This window comes from Canis aureus, chromosome 21 (assembly GCF_053574225.1).
Source record: "Canis aureus isolate CA01 chromosome 21, VMU_Caureus_v.1.0, whole genome shotgun sequence".
Taxonomy (NCBI): domain Eukaryota; kingdom Metazoa; phylum Chordata; class Mammalia; order Carnivora; family Canidae; genus Canis; species Canis aureus.
The window spans coordinates 2712944-2734848 of record NC_135631.1 but is presented as its reverse complement, the minus strand read 5'-3'; the positions used below and the strand labels follow the sequence as shown (position 1 = coordinate 2734848).

Sequence of the window (21905 nt, the reverse complement as noted above, 5' to 3'; positions counted from 1 at the left end):
AGTAAATCAAATCATAAACTCAAGTTAATTAAAATTCCATTGGGGGCACAGAACAATGACTCTAAGACACAAATGCAGAGGTCTGGGAGAACCAGAAGCATAGCTATAGGGCCGAGCGTCAGGAGAAGGAACCAAAAGAAAGACCGGACAAAAGCAAATAGGAAGTAGTGGCATATAAAACAAGCAATGGGATAAAAGAGGCACAGCAGGAAGCCAGAACTCAGCTCCCAGGACTGAACTGGCAAGGCGCAAATGCACACAGCGGCCTGGCACTACCAGCTACAGTGCTCAGCGCCCTTGGCAGTAAGGCTGAAAGCAAGCAGCTCTGGCCCTCTGTGGAAGTGGCATGTAGAGGGCTGTAAAGGGAAAACATTATTTTCATGATAAAATGTACACGTTAAGATCCACACACAAAAGCTTTTTTTCTTTAAAAAAAAAAAAAAAGCTTTTTTCTTTTCTTTGTGGGGGATGGGTGGGTGGGAATGTGGGAGAGTGCATACAAAGAGAGTTCTAGAATCCCAGCAATTCATGGGTGCTACAGAGGACAGTCAAATCCAGGAATTTAAGCTGTCTCATACTATGAGGTACTTACTTGCTGGTTACAGATTTTGGGTCTCAGGACTGACTTTTCTCAAAAGGTTTTTGAAATGCCAGAAGATGAGAAGATAGAGAGAGGACAATCAGAAGCCAGGATTAAGTAAAGTCTAAAAGGGACGCCTGGGTGGCTCAGAGGTTGAGCGTCTGCCTTCGGCTCAGGGTGTGATCCTGGAGTCCCAGCATCAAGTTCCACATCAAGCTCCTTGCACGGAGCCTGCTTCTCCTTCTGCCTGTGTGTCTGCCTCTCTCTCTCTGCATCTCTCATAAATAAATAAAATCTTAAAAAAAAAAAAAAAAGGTAAAGTTTAAAAAAAAGTTTCCCATAGCTTAGATGGAGCTGTCAAGACCAGGGAAGTAAGCCCAGAGAGCTGCATCTGCACCCTCGGGCCACAAAGGGTGGAAAGAAACCATCTGGGGCAGAGGAGGCCATGTACAACAAAAAGGCTAACCTGGGAGATGGGTTTTACCCCACAGTGTTTAGGAGTGAATTCTAAGGGATTCACCTCCCACTGCCCAGACACAACTGAAGCAGAACCAAAGGGTTCACCAACAGTCAAGAAAATTTTGTTCGGACACAGACAAACACTCTGGACCACTTGGGTTTGTAACCTTCAAGTTACTCAACATTTCTGGATCTCTATTTCCTCATCTGTAAAAGAGTAAGATCTACCATCTCACAAAGATTAAATGAGTCAATATAAGACAGCTAAACAAGTGTCTGGCACAAACTAAGTGTTCAATACATATTGGCTATTATTATGTCTATAGCTTCAGTGCAAATGATGCCCTGGGAGTGAGAACGGGCAGGGGTCATCGACCCTTCAAGTACTCAGTCCATTCTCTTCAAGAGTTCCCCAACCACTTGGGAGAGTAATGTACTAGAGGGCCATCCAGGAGGCACCGTTACTGAGTCATTGCCTTAGCTAATAGAGTGAACAAATCTCCTTTGAAAGCAAAAGTCTATCTTCCATAGAGACCAGCAGCAGGAGAGAGAGAGAAAAGCACATCAAGTTCAATTCTGGAATTGAAATGAAAGCCACATGTGAATCTGAAAAGAAATAAGCTTTGTGTAAAAAGCAGAGGATTATGGGACTGCTGAGTGATGGGAAATGGAGCTATAATCCCGCCAAGTCTATATGTAGACTCAAATTGATATAAGTTAAGCACTTGATTAAACAGTGTTTTTTAATGACCCTATGAGAAGTGATTCTGAGCAAATGAGATGAATTTTAAAAAGATCTGCTTCAAGCTGGTACAAGTGACTATTGCTGGGGGGGGGGCCCAAGGTCTACCACTAGCTGCCCCAAGGGAAGCCTTCCAAAGTCAGAGGGGCCACAGAGACTAGAAGATAAGTAAAAACAAAAGAAGGAGGCTGAGAATCCTAAAACACTTTAAAAACAGTGTTATCTATGGCTATTTTACCTGTCCCTTAAAGCAGGGATGCCTGGGTGGCTCAGTGGTTGAGCATCTGCCTTTGGCTCAGAGCATGATCCCGGAGTCCTGGGATCAAGTCCCACATTGGGCTCCCTGCATGGAGTCTGCTTCTCTTCCCTCTGCCTTTGTTTCTGCCTCCCTCCCTGTGTCTCTTGTGAATAAATAAATAAAATCTTAAGGAAAAAAAAGACTCATCAAGCAAATAAAATTCACACGCTGTTACACACCAAATCTGCTTACCTCTTACAGGAGAAAATAAAGCGTACCTCCGTTAAGTGTGGGATTTGGCAGGCATGTTTCTTTAGGAAACAGAGCCAACAAAGAGTTAAACACAGAAGAAATAGGAACAAAATGTGTGAGCTCTGCAGCCACCCAGGGAACAGACTGTCGGGTGTTCTGGCGTGTTCTGGCCGTAGTAAGCGACTGGAGCTGACTGGCCTTCAGCTATTATAGGCACCAAGGTTCTTCAAGGATAGAGGCTAAGCAAGCTTTGCAGTTTTCAAATTTGGAATTGACCAATAGCCAACACATAAGCTTAAAAAAAAAATCTGTCATAATGAAATCCAAGTAAGCCAAATGATCTTTTTAATGGTGGGGGGGTGGGGAGGCAAATGCTTTGTATTAGAAGGAGGAGAAAAGCCAACTTTGGTCAAAGTCCCTCAGGTCACCGAGAACCAGCTTCCTCAGCTAGAATGACTGCAAACGGAGGCAGCAAGTACCTTCCTGCAGCTTGGGCAGCACCCTGGGAATTGCAAAACAAAGGCTCAGTATGAGGTCATATCAAGTAACCAACCAATCAAGGACAGGGATGATCAACCCCAAGCTTGTCTACAAAAGATATTCTCACACTTCTGTCTGGAAACCCTTTACACTCTTAATTATTAAGGGCCTTTTTTTAAAGATCTTATTTATTTATTCATGAGAGACACAGAGAGAGAGGCAGAGACATTGGCAGAGGGAAAAGCAGGCTCCATGCAAGGAGCCCAATATGGGACTTGATCCCAGATCCCAGGATCACACCCTGAGCCAAAGGCAGAGACGCGCAACCACTGAGCCACCCAGGCGACCCAATTATTAAGGACCTCAAATAGCTTTTGTTTATGTGGGTTATAACAACTGTATTATAATTAAAACTGAGAAAATGTTCAACTATTAATTTATTTAAAATATTACTAAGCCATTACAACTACACATTTTAATAATTACATTTTCTAACATTAACTCAATACATAGCATCAGACTAAAACCTGTGTTAACTTTTTTTTAAAAGACTGACGTATTTATTTGAGAGTGTGTACACACACACACACACACACACACACACACACACACACCTGGGTGGGGGCAGAGGGAGGAGAGAATCTCAAGGAGACTCCCGGCTGAGTGTGGACCCTCTGTGGTGCTCAATCTCACAACCCTGAAATCATGAACTGAGCCTAAACCAAGAGTCGGATGAGCCACCCAAGTGCCTCCTGAATTAACTTTTAAGATGGAATTAAAAGGCAGCCCAGATGGCTCAGCGGTTTAGCGCCACCTTCAGTCCAGGGTGTAATCCCGGGGACCCAGGATTGAGTCCCACGTTGGGCTCCCTGCATGGAGCCTGCTTCTCCCTCTGCCTGTGTCTCTGCCTCTCTCTCTCTGTGTCTCTCATGAATAAATAAATAAAATCTTAAAAAAAAAAAAAAAGAATACAGAATTTGTTTAAATGACGAAAAACTTCTAGAAATAGTAGATGGTTACATAACACTGTGAATGTACTTAAATGCCACTTGACTTAAAAATGATTAAAATGGTAAATTTTATATGTATTTTACCACAATGAAAAAGCGAATTGGAACATAAGGCCATGAGAAGATTGGGGAACATTCTATAAACTAACCAGTATTCTTCAAAACTGTCAACGTTACAAAAGACCTGGCAAGACTAAGAAGTGGTCACAGATCTAAGGAGACTATGGAGACATGACAATTAAATGCAATGTGGGATCCTGGACGGGTCCTGGAACAGAAATCACACATCAGTGGAAAAATTGATGAAATCTGAAGAAGTTATGTACTGTGGTTAATAGTATTATACCAAGGTTAATTCTTAGTTTTGATACATGTTCTGTGGTTATGTAAGATGTTAACATAAGGGGAAGCTGAGTGAAGAATGTACAGGAACTCTTTGGGTTAGTTTTGCAACTTTTCTAACTTAAAATTATCTCAAAATTAAAAAAAAAATTAAATGTTTAAAAAAGCCTCACAAGGCCAATGCTCTGTATTTGAAGAAGAAAATGAGCCAACTTTGGTCAAAATCCTTCAGATCTCTGAGAACCAGCTTCCTCAGCTAGAACAACAGCAAACCAAGATGGCAAGTACCTTTCTGAGAACCAGCCAGGACCAAACAGGGGCTGGGAATTGCAAAATGTTTTTAATGAAATTACCAAGAAATTGACCAACCAAAGACAGAAAGAAGTAATTCAAGTTTTGTCTACAACTCTGATTCTTACACTTCTCGGTTTCAGAAATTCTTTGCAACTATTAAAAATAACTGAGTCCCCAAAAAGCTTTTGTTTCTATGAACTATTATCTATTAATACTTACTGTATTTAGGAATAGGAGAAAGAGGGGATCCCTGGGTGGCTTAGCGGTTTAGCGCCTGCCTTTGGCCCAGGGCGTGATCCTGGGGACCCGGGATCAAGTCCTGCACTGGGCTCCCTGCATGGAGCCTGCTTCTCCCTCTGCCTGTGTCTGTCTCTTTCTCTCTCTCTCTGTCATGAATAATAAATAAAATCTTTTAAAAAAAATAGGAGAAAGATTTATTTACTTATTTTTAATATTTTATTTATTTATTCATAAGAGACACAGAGAGAAAGGCAGAGACATAGACAGAGGAAGAAGCAGGCTCCATGCAGGGAGCCCGACGCGGGACTTGATCCCAGGACCCCAGGATTGTGCCCTGAGCTGAAGGCAGAAGCTCAACCGCGGAGCCACCCAGGCGTCCCAGAGAAAAGATTTAAATAAATATCCAGGGCAGCCCAGGTGGGTCAGAGGTTTAGCGCTGCCTCCAGCCCAGGGTGTGATCCTGGAGACCAGGGATCGAGTCCCGCGTCGGGCTTCCTGCATGGAGCCTGCTTCTCCCTCTGCCTGTGTCTCTGCTTCTCTCTGTGTCTCTCATGTATAAATAAAATCTTAATATCCATCCATTTAAAAGAACATAATAAATCCATTACAAAGGTAACACAAGTTATCTTTTTTTTAAAAAATTGTTTTTTTTTTTAAAGATTTTTATTTTATTTATTCATGAGAGAGACACAGAGAGAGGAAGGCAGACACATAGACAGAGGGAGAAGGCTCCTCGCAGGGAGCCCGATGTGGGGCTGGATCCCTGGACCGGGGATCATTCCCTGAGCTGAAGGCAGATGCTCAACCCAGGTGTCCCTAATTATTTGGTTTAGAGAGAGAGAGAGATAGAGAGAGAGAGCTTGCACAGAAGGGCCGAGAGAGAGGGGGAGATATATAGAATCTCAAGTAGACTCCACATGGAGCACAGAGCCTGATGTGGAGCTCAATCTCATAACCCCGAGATCATGACCTGAGCTGAAACCAAGAACTGAGCCACCCAGGCGTCCCATGAGTTACTTATTTTTAATGGAAAAAAAAAAAAAAAAAAAAAAAAAACACTGTATCTGCCGAACCACAATTTCACACGTACCAAAGGAAGTCCACCCCATGAGCTGATCTCATAATCCCCAATCAAAACACAATACTAGACAAAAACTCAAAAAACCCACCTTAAAAAAACAAAGAAAAAAAATAAGGAAAACTTGAAACAAAAGAATAAAGAGAAAGGGAAAGTGAGAAAAAGAAAAAAAAATAAGGAAAAAGAGGGAAGGGGAATAAACAAACAAGCCAAGATAAAACAACGATCAAAAACCTCACGGGGCCAATGCTGTATGTATGAGGAAGAGGAAATAAGTTAGCTTGGGTAAAAGTCTCTGAGGCCAAGACAGGGGCCATATGCAGCCAGAATTGTAAACAAGGGCTCCTTATGAAGTCATTGCAAATAACCAGCCCAAGAAAGACCATCAACTCAAGTTTTGTCTATAAAGTTTTTCTCACTCATTGGTCCCCAGAGTCTACCCTCTTTCATAAATTACCGAGGACTGCACAAATCTTGTTTATATGGATTACAGCTATTGATAGCTACCTTATTAGAAAATGAAAAGGTAATTTAAAAGACACTTTTATTAATTCATTCAAAATAATAAGCCCATTACATGTTTATTTGGAAAGCCTATTTTTTTTGTGTGTGAAAAAAACTGTATTTTCTAAAACAAAATTAAATTCATGGCAAAAGTTGCATTGTTTTACATTGTACAATCTTTAATGTCTTGCTTAATGGAAGAGGGCCAACTTCTCACACCTGCTTCTGCATTTGATGTGTTTCGTTATGTTGTTCTGGTTGTTAAGATATAAAGAAAATCTCAAAAAAAAAAAAAAAAAAAGAAAGAAAAAGAAAAAAAAAAAAAATAAAGAAAATCTCACTTCATACAGACCTGTCATTGGAAAATGGAGTTTAACAGCTCTTCAGATATTGAGAATTTTTCTTCTTTGACACCAGACCAAAACTCAAAAGTAATTTTTTGAAAACCTAGTTTCAGTGTGCAATCTGAAATTTTACCAATGAATTTTTTTGTGTACTTTTACATTAAAATCCATTGGTCATCTTGCACTTTGAGTGGCTCTTTTACCTACTGACAATCTGGGACATGGTCCTTTGCTGAATTATACAGAAATTTCCAAATACTGACATTTCATACAATATCAAAAAATCACTTTCCATTCATTTCACCACTGAGCTTATCAAAAAAGTCTCTGACAAATACAAGTTTTCAAAAATTTCATTTTCGCTTGAAAGTTTGAATTTTATCACTGGCAATGGTGACAGACTCACTTTGTTCCATTTCAAAAAAATGTCCACTAAATACTCAAGTATGAATAACTATAGTTTACCCATCAGTTGTTCTTTCAAGTAAAAATGATCCACGCAGCTACTTCAGCTCCAACACACTAGTGCATCTTCTCAAGACCATCACTATACTATGGTTGGTACCTAGGCTCCATGGCTACTTGGCATTTCATCACTCAAAATTCATTCATTCGTTTATTCATGAGAACACAGAGAAGCAGAGACAAAGGCAGAGGGAGAAGCAGGCTCCCCGCAGGGAGCCTGATATGGGACTCAATCCTGGAACTCCAGGATCACACCCTGAGCTGAAGGCAGTTGCGCAACTGCTAAACCACCCAGGCACCCCCTAATCACTCAAAATATTAAAAACTTTTATTACAGGGTTAATATTTAATAAAAATTACAAATTTTTAGTGCTTCCTCCAAGACATTATTAAGTGAAAATGTTTTTTGTTTTGTTTTGTTTTTAAACTCACAAGCATAGAGCAGGAAGGAAGTCCATGACTACTACCACTAGTAGAGTCCTGGTGCCACTGCCTTGATTGTGTTATGATGCCAGCAATTTTCTCTGCCATTACTTCTGCACAAATAGTCCAAGTGGAAATGAAGCTGTTCCAAGATGAACCAGGAGAGTCAAAAGAATTATTCAATCCCTTGCATATTTATCACTACTTGTGTTCACCGCTGGGCATTCACATAAAAGAAAATTCTTTGAAGCATGGTTGGTGCTGACACAAGTCGAGCCACATCTGTAAATCTGCTCATTTTTAAGGCAAAAGCACAACTCTATAAACAAGACATGAACTCAGTCTTTGTATGTGTAGCTAGATTTTTAATTTGACGACTCATGGTAACACATGAAGTGGCCCTGCCCTGAATTTTACTGACTTTTCATCCAGTGGGTTTCAGCAACATCTGCTGTTCAACACTTAGTCTCTCGGCTATTGGGTGGGTTTCTCCAACCAAAGCAATGTCATAACTTATCCTGTACGATTCAGTGACATTTTCATTTCTAGGTTGGAAAGCTGGAGCAAATTCTGGCTTTTAAAGAGCTCACGGTGTGTACACTTAAAATACTCAATTCCTTTTTCATTAAGCTCTGAATGATTGGTATTGATGTGATATTGCAACTTAACACAAACGTGTTCTGTTGCATAAGATACAATAAAGTATGTTGTTATCATCTATAAAGCTGAGGAGAAGATAGCTTTCATTGTGATATTGTTTCTTTTAATAATTTTTCATTTCTTATTTACAGTTTTGCCTAGGTTCTTCAGATTCCTCCCATTCATTTGTTGGTGTATCCATTTCAATAAACAGAGATTGCAAGCCTTCTAATCTCCCTTTTTAAAGCCAACAATTCATCCTTAAATATAAGAGAAATATGATAAATCTTCCTGTTTTAGAATAAAGTGCTAAAATAAGTTGTAAGTGAATTTTTTTAAATGAGAAGCTTTTCCCGAAGTTTTTACAAGTTAAGTTTTACAAGTTGTACTTACTTCTTGTGTTTCCTCGAAGGTGCCAGGAAAATGCTGGGATCTCAAAATAGTGATTTATAGGACAATAATGAGGTTTGCAGGGATTACAGCAGACACAACTGAAGAAAGCTAGTAAGAGTCCAGAAGTACTGAGAACAAATGGAGTTCATCAATGCAAACTTCCATATTTATACCTTAAAGGACTACCTTAAACATTCCAGAAAACACAAGAATACAGAAGCACACATTTCATCAGCCAAAGGTGATGATGTCAGCACACATCATTCAGTCTCTGGAAAACTCCACTGTACACCGAAAGAATGAGAGTGGAAAAAGGCAAATACTGCATTAATGTTGTGATCAAACTAATTTTGATTTCATATACTGCCGTATGGGTCTCAGGGAGCCCCAGGGTCCTCAAACCTGAGGACTTCGGGAGCCAAATTCAATGTCGTATTATCACAATTACACTTCGGGAGCCAAATTCAATGTCATATTATCACAATTAACAAGTGCGTCCTCAGATCTCCCCTAAGACAGGGTCCAGTGTTGTAGCATTCTGGATAGGCCACAGGAAACAGCCGAGAACTAGCTTAGACCCTGTCACTAGGGAAACTGGGATGCCAACCCTAATAAGTTGTCAGATCGCCAAGCTTGGCTTTACCAAGGAAGGTGGCTCAAGAGACATAAAAAGAAAATGTTTTCTAAAGCAGCGAATCCTTAACTTTATAAAAATCAGAGGAATAGGAGAAGGGACTGGGTGATTCTGGGATTCTATACATGAAGGAGATCTCAGACTATCAGAATTCCCCTCCTGAGCCCTGCCACAAAAGAGGCACAGAAACAGGTCAGGCAGAGCAGGACATAGAGATAAAAACCTGAGATGGACAGTGATAATGAAGGAACAGAGTTCAAAGAAACCAAACCGAAAAAAAGAAGTGAGAGAAGTCAGCAAAGGGGTCAAAAGGAAGAGGAAAATACAGTGAAAGAAATTCCCTGATGAGCTCTGGGGTGGCACTGTTACCCTTCTCCTTGGCCGCAGTTGCAATGTGAAAAACCTAAGCAACTTACTTGCTGTTCCGACCAGGCATTCAGGCTCTAGAAGCCACAAGAGATGAAGATAAACAAGGAACCAACTGAGACCAAAATCTCAGCCCAAGATTCAAAGCCCGCAAACTCCTAGGAGCGGCTGAGCAATGGCTGCGGTCCTTCCAGGCCTCACAAAGGGGAGGCTTTGTTCTCACTTCAGAGAAGCCAACAGAGATAGCAAGGACCTCCCCCAAAAGGCCCCTTTACCAGTGAAAAAAAAAACAACAAAAAACCTAAAATCATTAGCTGCTAGGTTCACAACTGGTCTTTAAGAGAAACGGGGAGCTTTCTCCTGCTGCCAAAGGGTTAATACTGCACCTGAAGAAAGGACTGAAGGACTGTGAAAGAAATCCCATGCTCCATCCCATGCTCCCTCCGGGGAGGTTCCCTCTCCCTCATTGGGTCTCCTGTAACACCTGGATCCCAGCACTCACAGAAACCTCGGGTGACTTCGGACTCAGCCTCCCAGGCACTGATGGGGTTGCACATACACATGGCCGCTGCTGCCACGACCACCACCACCACACCGTTCACAGAAATATGGGCAAGCAGATGGTAATGTTTTGGGTTGTTTCTTTTTTCTTAATCGATAAAACCACCTAATATCGATATCCTGTAAATAGTGATCTCCATAGTACCTCAACCTCTCCAATAGCATTCTATTCAGATAGCTGTTTGGTTTTATTTTATTTTTTCTTATTGACTGATTGATTGATAGATTGCTGTTTGGTTTTAAATACCACCACCACCACCACACCATTCTAAAATAAATAAATTTTTAAAAGTTGCTCGAAAAAGCAGCTAAGAGACCCTAATTACTAAAAGAAACCAAGATTCTTTCAGTTAGGAGAAATTCCAATGTACATTCACCTGGAGTTGTATGGTGCTCAGAGAAAACCCACTGAGTTGCTCAACTAGAACACTGTGGACAAGGATTATTTCGTCCTGCCAGGCATTATTCTAAGTGACTTAATATTCATTACCCCTTTTAATGCTCACAATAACTATACCTGCAAGATAGGTACTATCATTACTTCTTTTTTACAGATAAGCAAACAGGCCTGGAGCAATTAAGTAAACCCAAGGTCATAGTAGCGGCTGACCAAGATTCCAGTACAGGGAATTGAACTGTAGAGCCTGCTGTAACCACAACACACTACTTATTCGAAGTCCCCAAGTGCTGGGATCTCCTTTCAACTCTGCCATAAGCTCAACTCAATTAGAATGCTCTTGCTAGACCAAGCTGACCTAAAGGGCCCTACTTCCTGTGACTAGAGAACCAGTAATTCAAACTCTTGTGGGCAAAAAAAAGCAACAAGCCGCAAGTGCATCCAACACCACATGCAAAGACACTCAGATGATGGCCATCTGTGGGGAAGTGATGGGGGGGGGGGGCGGTAGCGGAAGGCCAGCAGACCCTTGGGTCTAAAGAAGGGGGGAATCCCTGGGTGGCTCAGCGGTTTGGCGCCTGCCTTTGGCCCGGGGTGCGATCCTGGAATCCCGGATCGAGTCCCGTGTCGGGCTCCTGCCATAGAGCCTGCTTCTCCCTCTGCATGTGTCTGCAATGAGTAGATCATTGTAGTAGGAACAGGAGTAGCCTACTCTCACGGGCAAGGGCAAGAACTCTATTTGCAGGTGGTTTCACTCACTAATCATCAAACTTTTGGACGTGGGGGTTTTCCATTTAGCAGGGGCTGGGAAAACGATCCTGCTGTATTAGTAGTGCTGCCAGTCACAGGAGCCTCAGAATCCTCTGTCCTTTTCCTGAGAAAGATTTCCTGCCACTGTTTAGGAAGTGCCAGCACGAGGTGACCGATAACCCCCATCTTTCCTACAGGTACCAAGCAGGAACAAACTCACACTGTTCCCTGCGGCTGACGTACCTGCTGAGTTGCCAGAGACCAAAACCCATTCTTTTTTCTTCCTCAGCAGGCCTGGACAGACAGTCCCACTGCATCAAGCCAAAAGATCTGGGGTTTTACACGATTTAACCACCAGATCACAGAAGCCAGGAGTCAGTTCCCCATCCACAAACCACCGCCCCGGTCCCTTTTCCCGGACCAGGCTGGAGGGCCTTCTGCCAAGCCATGACCTGCGAAAGGGCCTAAGAAAAGGAGCTGTATCTTGGAGTGTCCAGTGAAAGGTGTGTAAGGTGAAGTTGCCCTGAGCAGCACTGGGGGTGGAGAGAGCCCACTCACGTAGAGGCCCCCAGCTCAGAGACCCATTCAGTATTGTGGAGGGCGGGGGGGGGGGGTGGGGGGGTGGGGGGGGTGGTGTGTGTGTGTGTGTGTGTGTTTACAAACCTCATCCAGACTCCTACCTCAAAGAGCACAGTCCCAGAGGAGGCAGACCTTTGTATTGCCAACTTCCCAAAGAGCACACAGAGGAAAATAGGCCGAGGCTGCTCAAAACCAGCTTGACTGGTTCTACAGAGAAGCCTCGGGTCTGTTCTGCCTTCTTTATGTTAAAAAGAAAAAGATGGCTTGGAGCCAATCACTGAACACACCCCTCCTCTTCTCCTCTCCCCCTGCCCACCTTCCTCCCCCCTCCTATCTGCTGTTCCTCAGGATTCACCTAGCCATCAATATCAGTGTCCATCCGACCTTCACCTACCAAAACTGTGCTTGTCCGCCTTCATAAGTCTAACATCTGATGAGGAAAAGGAAATGCATTTGTTTTTGCCCCTTCTACCCTCATTTTCTGATAAGAAATGTAGAGAGAAATGGAAGCAGGGAGAAAAGTGCCTAGCGGCCGAAAAACTTTAAACCCTCTAGCAAAAGCAGACAGGCAGATGAAGGGATCTGACCTATTTCTACCTCCCTAAAGGAGGAGTGGGGTGAGTGGGTAAGAGAAGGAACTGGAATCTCTCCTTCAATGAATGATAACTGAAAACCAAGAGGCCAGGTTCTCTCGTAGTACTGTTTCAGAAGCAGATGTACCATGGCAGCCCAAAAGACAGCAATGGCACTCAGTAGCCTCTACCAAAAGGGCTGTGGTGGGGTGGTGACATTCTGCTTTGAGAGCTAGAGTTTTCAGAGTTAACGTCAGGAGAGATGGCCTCTTCCCATGCCAGAAGTGGAAATGGGTGGTTTCCTCCCCCACAAAGTTTGTAAAGGCTTACTCTTCCCTCTGCTGAGATAGAAGGGGAAAATGAACAGATAACACTGCAGTGACTCACTCGGGTTTGATGAAACCTGCGAGAAAGCCTGGAGAATCCAAGCTAGAAGTGCAAAAAGGTACAAATGCTGGCATCTCCCATCAAGAGAAGGAAACTCAGCCACCTATCTGGTTTGTCACTTTGCTGAACTTCCGTTGGAGGAAGGCCTAGGTTTAAACTCCACCCACCCTTTCCCCATCCCTCTCAGTTTTTGCTTTGCTAGGCAAGTGGCAAACCTGGCAGCACCACCGGCTCCAAGAGAATAAAACCCTTTCTCCATCTCCTCTCACAGTGGCAGCCTAGAAGCCACAATCTACAGCTTAACCAAGCAGCGGGGGGCTGGGTGGGACCTGGTTACTGCAAGAAAGCCTTATCAGGCAGTCTTAGGGAAGGAAGGACAACTACCTTCCTTGCCCTTTCCATCTGCTGAGGTTACTTCATCCCAATCCATTAATGGGCTTCAAAGTGCTGCTGGAGGTGGGGGGGGGGGAACGGACGGACAGACGGACGTCGGACGGACTCAGAGAGTCCATTTAGCAGAGCTATCATGGGGCCAAAGGTGGCGCCCAGCCCCCATCCGGCTTGTGGATAATGGGCCACAAAGTCTGAGGCTAGGCTGCACTCTAGGCATAAAATATTCATTCCAGTCGACATAATACATATGTAGGAAAGTCATGGAAGCTCCTGGGAGAAGAGAAAGGCCAGCCAGGGGGCTAAGTGTGCAATGTGAAAGAGTTCACAGCGGCACCGGTTAGTCCTGGTCAAATGCCCACTGAGAACTGGGCTGTTTTGTCCAAAGGGGAAAAGTGTCTCGTCAGAGAAGTTTTTGATTTCCAAGAGATCTAACCATGCAAATCTCTCAGGCAGACAATTCTTGATTTTTTCCTATCTTACAGTGAAGGGTAGCCTGGATGGCTCAGCGGTTTAGTGCCACCTTCAACCCAGGGTGTGATCCTGGAGACCCAGGGTCGAGTCCCATATCAGGCTCCCTGCATGGAGCCTGCTTCTCCCTTTGCCTGTGTCTCTGCCTCTCTCTCTGTGTGTCTCTCATGAATAAATAAATAAAATCTTAAAAAAAAAAAAAAAAAGACAGTGAAAAGACTCTCAGGCCCAATCTTTGGTCACCATATGAAAGATGGCAAGTCATTCCCTGTGCAAACTTGATTTTAATCTAAAGCAGGCCAAGTTTCAACGACATCTTGTATCCATCTGTTTAGCTACTTCCCAAAGTCCACAGATTGTAGAGAAATTATTACAATTTACTAGGTGGTTAGCTGTGCTGGGTTCAAAGATTATGGTAGGAAGAACAACTATGTGAACTCCAGACTCCTAAAGTCCTTGTTCTATCAAGGCCTCACTTTAATTTCTAGGGCCATGCAGGAAGTGAGAATGTATGGTCTGACACCCACCCAGACCTCTGACAGGAAGGCGACACCACCAAGGAGCCCTTGGCTAGAGTCAAAGGGTTGGAGTCTGTACCCAGAGCACAGTGCTGCACAGCTACCAGGACACAGAGGGAAACGAGAACCAACCAAGCTCTCTATCAGAGTCGCCACTAAAACCAAATTACTCAATGCAACATTCAGCCAGAATCAACACTGGCATCCAAGGGATACGTGTTTGGAGCGGCTCAGCTGTTCTTTACAGGATTCTGTATGTTAGATTTGCTCACTTCAGCCAGACTTCCACACTCTTCTTCCTAGAACCACCCAAAAGAATAAACAATGCCACTCACTCCCCAGAAGAATGACGGCAAACCCCACCCTTGCCCACTGCAGCAGAGTTGGGGCTGGTAGTGAAAGGCTCCTGCTTTTTCTCAGGAGCCCTCCCTGTGGTTCTGGAGACCCAGGGGTGGGGCAGGTCTGAAGCCAGTAGGTCCTCTACCAGGTATTACAAGAAGCTCTTGCCAGCAGCAGGAGAGCTCTGAAGTTGGACCCCTCTCCACACCTGCTTATTACTGCTGCCCCTGGCTAGAAGACAAACAGTCATCTTGCTGATTGCTTTCACCATAGCCAAGCTTCTAGGCCAGCAGAGCCATTTGGACAAGAAGTGGACAGAATGCTCAGCTCGCAGACTGAGAATCCCCAAAACTACCAGCCCCAGGTCATAACCCTCCTTCTGCAAGTGAAAGAGAAGTCTATGGCTGTGAAAAAGCATATCCACAACCAGGTGTCACAAAAATCTTAAAGACAGGCTTGACTTTTATTTCCCACTTTCACTGTCAGAAGCAGAGTTGACAGCAAACAGGCACTCTTCCTGCAACACAAGGTTTATTTTTATGCTTCCACATTTTCTGTGTGTGTGTGTGTGTGCGTTATGGGTGTTTAATTCAGATGTGATCAAAGAGCTCCTGGAAACAGCTTCTCATTAGCCACAGGTTTTAATAAAGAAAGGGGGCGAGGAAGAGCAAAAAGTGATTGGAGCTTGAAGACAACCAGAAGAGTTTATTTACCTATTTCCTGGTAAAACCAGTTTAAATCATTTAAACCTAAATAAAGTGATGGAGAATCTTTGGGGCGAAGGAATCAGCACAACCGAATCCCTTGCTTTTTATTTCATAACATTATGGCTTACTGCAAAGGTTGCACTTCCGTGACTACTTTGACCAGAATCAAGAGCTTTCTTGCTCTTACCTGGTGGCATGATCTAGTCTAAAGGAGGCCACTGCTTCTGGCATCACTGGCCTGGTGACCAGAAAGGCTGCTATTTATTTCTTGTTTTGAAAAATACAGGCATCTGCCTGTGGTAGGTGTAGCTGAGCTTTCCCAAAAGCTGTGCTTTTACTGGGACGAGACTTAATATCAAGTGAGTAGCATGACTGGCTACCTTGAGAACACCAGAAGTGATGAAGTGGCTCAGGGGGACCCAAGTCCATGAAGAGTGCAAACAGGATGAGTAATTCATAATTTGTAACAGGGTGACAAAGTATGCAGCCACTGCTCCAGACAAAGTTATCAAAGAGCAGCTTGCAGTCCCAAATGGTTCACCCCCCATCACTGCTCTTATAAAATCAACGGGTGTGTACCGACTTCTTACTATGCACTCAGTGGTGTGCTAGGCATGTAGGAAAAAGAGGAAATCAATGCACACATTGCAAGAATGAGACCACGGTGAGAATACATTTACATTTAGTAAACAGCACAAAGAAACCACATCGAGGCAGTCTGTTACTCTACTTTGCTGAACACAATGCCCCCCACAGCCTCGGCGGACGCCACTCCCCACATGCCTGAGGGTGCCAGTCAGTAGTCACTTGGCCTCCTCCTACCAGCTCATAATCAACAGTCTGGGAAAGTTCTCTGGTTAAGCAGGGTTTACCTGCTAATACAAAGGTGGTGATAGGAAAAGGAATGGAACAGGCCACCTCAGGAGGGCCTGGAAAAAGCGGTTCCCAGCAAGGAGAGAAACAGTGGCAAGTGAGGGCAAGACTAGGAGCTACAGACCATGCTCTGGTTTCCAAAGACTTCAGTCCCATGCAGAGCCAGTTGCAAAACCCGGTGATGAAACTTGAAATCCACCAGCCCTCCCTCTCAACTCGTTTTGCCTCCAGAAGCAAGCAATCCATCAGGAACAAAAGGGTCAAGCGTGGCAAACAAAAACTCCTCCCGAGTTCCTGATTGCCCAGGTGAAGTAGAGCCAGGGCAGGGGACACAGAAACACAGGAAAACGCAACCAGGGCAGAATGTCCAGGGAAGGATGTGAACACGCAAGAGAAGAGAACAACAGTTCTACTGGGCTAAGGAGTGAACGAGAGGAAAACATAAAGAATGTCACATAGGAGAGGATGCAGAAAGGTGCTGCAGCCCCAGGGGAGAAGAGCTCCTTTTTCAAGTCAAGTTTTTCTGGCCTAGTAAAGTTCTCCACCGACAAGGGTGTGCCAGGCAGGGGACTCTCCCCAGAGCAGGCAGCAGTCAGCAAGGGACGCGGTGAAAGAAAGAGGAGGGGTAGAAAGTGGATGCCTCTCAGCTCACAGGTGAGGTGACACAGAAAAACGTTAAAGCTTGGGTGACAGATGATAGCAGTGATTGCCAGGAAGATTGGGGGGGGTGGTGTTGCGGCGTGTAGCTCAAGAAACAAATATGCTGAGTGCCTGGACTAGGACTTAAAAACATAAGCCAGTCGGGAAGGAAGGGGCAGGGGCATGTGTGGGGCAAAGACAGATGATGTGAAAAAGGCAAGAGGCGAATCCGGAGATGAAAGGCAACCCTGGTTAAGAGTAAAGACCAGGTGAGGGTAGAAAAACCAGAAAGCATCAAGCAGGGAGGAAGAAACTATGGAAAGTGACAGAACCAGGAGTGGAGACACAGGAGGGCATCATGGTTTGTGTTGCACTGTGAGGAAACAGAAAGGCAAGGATGGTGAGGGAGCGTGACCAGGGAAAGGATTCAGCAACAGGTTGTATTAATATGATAGAGCGGGGCTGGAAGGAAGAGTCCAGGGAGCAGGCTGGTAAAGCATTCGGTGAGAAACAGGAAGCCTGGAGACTAAAACCCAACCTGGGGAAAACAGAGCTGGAGAGATCCAGACTCTGAAGGGAACCCTTCAGACTGGAACCCCAAAGACAACCTGTGGGAAAACTATGCGCATGACAGCAGTATGGGAAACACGGAAGCAACAAATGCCAGCGCGAGGCACCAGGGAGCTCCTGAAGAAGGGAAAGTGATGAGCAAAGAGTAGGCGAACCATTTGGAAAGGTGATGAGGGTGGAGCTGGTGGGTTGCAAGCACGAGGGAGAGCACGATTTGGAGAAGAGGGTAAAAAAAAAAAATAAAAAAAAAAAGGCTGGGGAACTGGAAGGGGATCGGGATCGAGAATACACTCCGGAGCAAGGACCCTGAGGGTGATAACCAAGGACTGGGAGAACCGGTGCGGGGAGAGGAGAAGCAGGGCTAGAGAGATGGAGGAAGAGGTGGACAACGATCTGGGGCAAATCGCGGGGTGCTATTCGAGGAGCAGGAGGGTGGCGGCTTTAAGCGTGGGTGGAGGAAGACCAGAAAGGCCCCTGAGAGAAAAAGGGAAGAGAAGGGGAAGCTAGGGAGGTAACACGGAAGAGCGCAGGAGGGCGGTGAGGAGAGAGGGAGGTCAGCAGAAAAGACAAGTGTGCAGCTTGGAGTCAGGACGAGGTGGGTCCCAGGACAGGACTCAGAGGGGGATGTGCGAGGCCGAGAGCCAGATGACAGGGCAGCCAGGCTTGCAGGGTGGCAGCAGGGACACGAGTAGAGCAGAGGAGGGAGGAGGCTCTGCAAGGTGCAGGGGCCCAGCCAGAGAATTCGGGGAGCCCTCGGGGCTCCTTACCTGCTCCGTGTCCCTCTCGTTCAGCGTGGGTAGGGGGGTCCGGGCGCTGGACATGGCGCCGGTATCTCAGGGGAGGGAACCGAGAAGCTTGGAGGAAGGGAGGGAAGGGAAGGCGCGGAGCCCGGCCGGGCGGGGCTTCTCACAGCAGGGGCACCCGCCGCATGGGCCCCGGCCGGGGGTGCGGGGAGGCCGGGCAGCCGCTCACGCCAGCCCGGGGATGCGCCGCTCGGGCTAGGCCGCGCCGGCTCCGAGCGGCTCCGGACCGCACCCCCCCGACCCCCGGCTGGGCTGTGCCGCCTTTCGGCCGGGCCGCGCCGCTCCGCCTACTCTCTGCCGCCGCAGCCGGCCGCCTGCCTCGCTCCTCCCCTGCCCTCAGCGGCACCGCTCCGCGCCCGGCACACAGGCAGCCGCCGCCGGACCTGCTGCTCCCAACATGGCCGCCACCACCGCCGGCCCTCGGCTCTTTCCGCCGGCAGCAGCCGGAAACAACCGAAGTGGAGAGGAACGGGAGGGGGGCGCGCCTCCTCCTCCCGGCCGCCGACTACGGGTGAATTCCGGAAACACCCGAAGAAGGTAACCCCTGGGGACGCGCGCGCCGCCTCGATTCCGAAGCCCAAGTTTCGGCTCTGTTTACGGAAATCCACGAAGCCACTCGGCAGCCCACAGTCACGCCCATAGGCTTTTCCCCGCCCACTTGTAGCCGCCTCGCTGCGGTTTCCGGAAATACCCGAAGCGGCTCCGCGTGCGGGGAGCCGGCCCCGCCTCCGCCCCGCCCCGCAGCCGACCGCGGTCGTCGGCCGTTTCCGGCAACACCCGAGACCCGGCGAGCCCGGAGTTGTTCCCTGGAGCAGTACCCAGAGCTTGACTCCTCGTTTCTTTCCGTCAGTTTCCGGGTATTTTCAAACCTTGCACGGGAAGCTTGGATCACCTGCGCACGTTATTATTCGACTAAATAGGAAATAAAGCTATTAGCCCGAACCAACGGTTGGCATCACTTGGTTCTTTCTAAAGCAGCTTCCCCGTCTGCGTGTCAGTCTGTTGGCTCATAAAATCCATCTCGTTTTTCATCCAACATATCAACATGTGTGTCACCTGTCAAATGCAGCGCCAGTCTACTACCTGTCTAGCTAGGATTCTTCACCTGCCATCGCCTCTCTGGGCTTCTGCCTCTCCACACACCCCACATTTGGTCTGCAGTGTTTGTTCCTTAAGGTCTAGCAGCACCAGGTCAGCATCCTGGGCGCCCCGCGGTGGGAGGCTACAGGGGTCCCCTCAGCTCCCCCGCTCAGGGGAATGAAAATGCAATGTGATCTTGGAAGGATTACATAACACCTCCGAGTTTAGACTCCTTGACGTCCTTATATTAAGAGAATTCATGCCTTTTGTTCCAGTGATGACATTCTAAATAACGTCTTTGAATTCCACTTACCTTTTTTTAAATTGTTCAAAATAGCACAAAATGACATTGCACTATGGTAATACTGAGTCACGCCTGTTACCTTTTAAAATACCCCTGTAAGGTAAGGCAGGGGAGACATTCTCATCTTAATTCATTTTTCATTTATCCCTCTTAAGACAAGAAAACTCACAGAAAAGAGACACTGGTTGGAAATGAGGGTTCCTCAGGATGGCACAAAGAATGGGCACTAGGGGAAGTTCCCTTCCTTTCCTCGGCTACAGTTTCATCAGTAAACTGAGGACCCTCTCGTTTTTTGAGAGACCCCCAACTCCAACAGGGAGTCCACGTGGCAACCTGAGTCCACTCCTCATTTCCCCCTAGACTGTTTCACCAGGGAGAAGCAGTAGGCCGGTTTCATGCCTCCCACTCCAAGCTGCCTCCACTCACTGTGGACATGTGTGGAACTTGCCCCACCCCCACCCCGGGGCTCAAGGTGGACAGAAGCCAGAGGCCCCACCTGAGCCAGGGACTGGGCTCAAGCAACAAGTCCCCAAAGGTACAAGAGCAGAGAGGCCCCTGAAATTGCGGGGAGAAAGTGCTGGATGGACCTCTGACACTTGACTTTCAACTCCCATCTTGGGCAGAGCCCTTGGCCAAGTCACCCGGAGAAATAGGCAGCTGGACAGATGCAAGGAGAGGATGTTATGAAAGCGATTCCTAAGGCAACAGGTGCTGCTTATGGTACTGCAGGGCACCTCCCCATAGCCCATCCTGGTCCAGTCAGGCACTCAGCCACTGAGGAAGAAGTTGATGAAGGAGCACAGGAGGAGGTGAAGGGAAAAGAGAGGAAGAGGTAGGGACAGAGGATAGTCTACTCCCCCCACCCCAAATTCATCGGGAAAATCCATGAGAGTGACCTGCCCTCTGGTGGCCAAAGGGAGACACACTGCTGATTCCCCATACCATTCCAAGGCTTGGGTCTGGAAAGAAATAAAAGAAGGGAAATGGGTTTAGGAGCAAAGGAAGGTGCACTTGAGAGTCTTTCCTGGCCATGTTCTTGTCTAAGCAAACCCTACCTTCTCCATGCTTCTAACTCACTCCAGTTCTCACCCCTGCCTTCTGTCCCTTAACCCCTACCCCCACCCCACATGTCCCTTCCTCTTCCTCACAAGGCTGCCTAACTGGTCTCCCTGCCTAAACTCTCTCCAACCTATCCCACCAGACATGCCAGAATAATCTGCCTAAAGTCCAGCTCCAATTACATCTCTGCCCTGCTAGAAGGCTCTCACCAGTTCCCATGTTGGGTAGGCAGAGCTGGCTTCCTGGGCCTGGGACCTATGCACATAGGACCCTACTCTTAGAAGGGCCTTGAGCTCGATTTATTTTTATTTTTTTTTAAGATTTTTTATTTATTTATTCATAGAGATGCAGAGAGAGAGAGGCAGAGACACAGGCAGAGGGAGAAGCAGGCTCCATGAAGAGAGCCCGAGGCGGGACTCGATCCGGGGTCTCCAGGATCATGCCCTGGGCTGCAGGCGGCGCTAAACCGCTGCGCCACTGGGGCTGCCCGAGCTCGATTTATTTTATTTTATTTTTTAAAAGATTTTATTTATTTATTCATGAGACACACACACAGAGAGAGAGAGAGAGGCAGAGAGAGACACAGGCAGAGGGAGAAGCAGGCTCCATGCAGGGAGCCCGACGCGAGACCCGATCTCAGGGCTCCAAGATCACGCCCCGGGCCAAGGCAGGCACTAAACCGCCGAGCCACCCAGGGAACCCTTGAGCTCGATTTAAAACTCTGCTGTTGGCAGGGGCAGCCTGGGTGGCTCAGTGATTTAGTCCTGCCTTCAGCCCAGGGTGTGATCCTGGAGACCTGGGATCAAGTCCCACATCGGGCTCCTTGTGTGGAGCCTGCTTCTCCCTCTGCCTCTCTCTCTGTGTCTCTCATGAATAAATAAATAAAATATTAAAAAAAATAAAAATAGAACTCTGCTGTTACCCTTTTGAAATTTTCACCAAGGAGGCCTTGCATTTTCATTTTGCACTGGGCCCCACAAATCTGGTAGCTGGTCCTGGTGGTAGGAAAAGCGTTGGCCTGTACTCAAAACTTTGCACAGTCTAGCCTCAACTTATCTTGCTACTATCCTCTCCAGCTAGATATCACTAACTGATACCTTCCCCTAATTCCTGCCCTGCCACCAAGCTCTCACCTTCAAGTTTTGCACCACCCTCTGCTTCCAGATGTAATATAACATACTTCAAGATTCAGTTCAAATGTCACTTTCTCAAATCCCCTAACCTACCTAGTTCTCCTCAAAAATTAATGATTGCCACACATATACCCCTCTTCAGTCTGCAAATTCTTTCATTCACAAATCTCTATGGAGCACCTGCTATGTGCAAGACATTGTTCTAGGTTCCTCAAGTATACCAGTGAACAAAATAGACAAAGATCTCCACCCTGAGGAACATATATCTCAGAGGAAGACAGACACCAAAC

The 21905-nt window shown here is 46.4% G+C and overlaps 1 protein-coding gene and 1 long non-coding RNA gene across 2 annotated transcripts in view; one reads left to right on the top strand and one right to left on the bottom strand.

The window, feature by feature from the left end:
- MARK2 (microtubule affinity regulating kinase 2) overlaps positions 1-18474 on the bottom strand; it is a 60382-nt gene extending 41908 nt beyond the window's left edge. The window contains exon 1 of the mRNA XM_077862134.1: positions 18004-18474. Within this exon, the coding sequence (XP_077718260.1) occupies positions 18004-18057 (54 nt within the window). The 5' untranslated portion in view covers positions 18058-18474. The remainder of the gene's footprint in view (positions 1-18003) is intronic.
- LOC144292213 (uncharacterized) lies at positions 538-13728 on the top strand. The gene is made up of 3 exons (XR_013359679.1): positions 538-584; positions 11481-11694; positions 12119-13728. It is a non-coding gene; the product is annotated as an uncharacterized LOC144292213 (long non-coding RNA).
- Positions 18475-21905: the final 3431 nt, after the last annotated feature.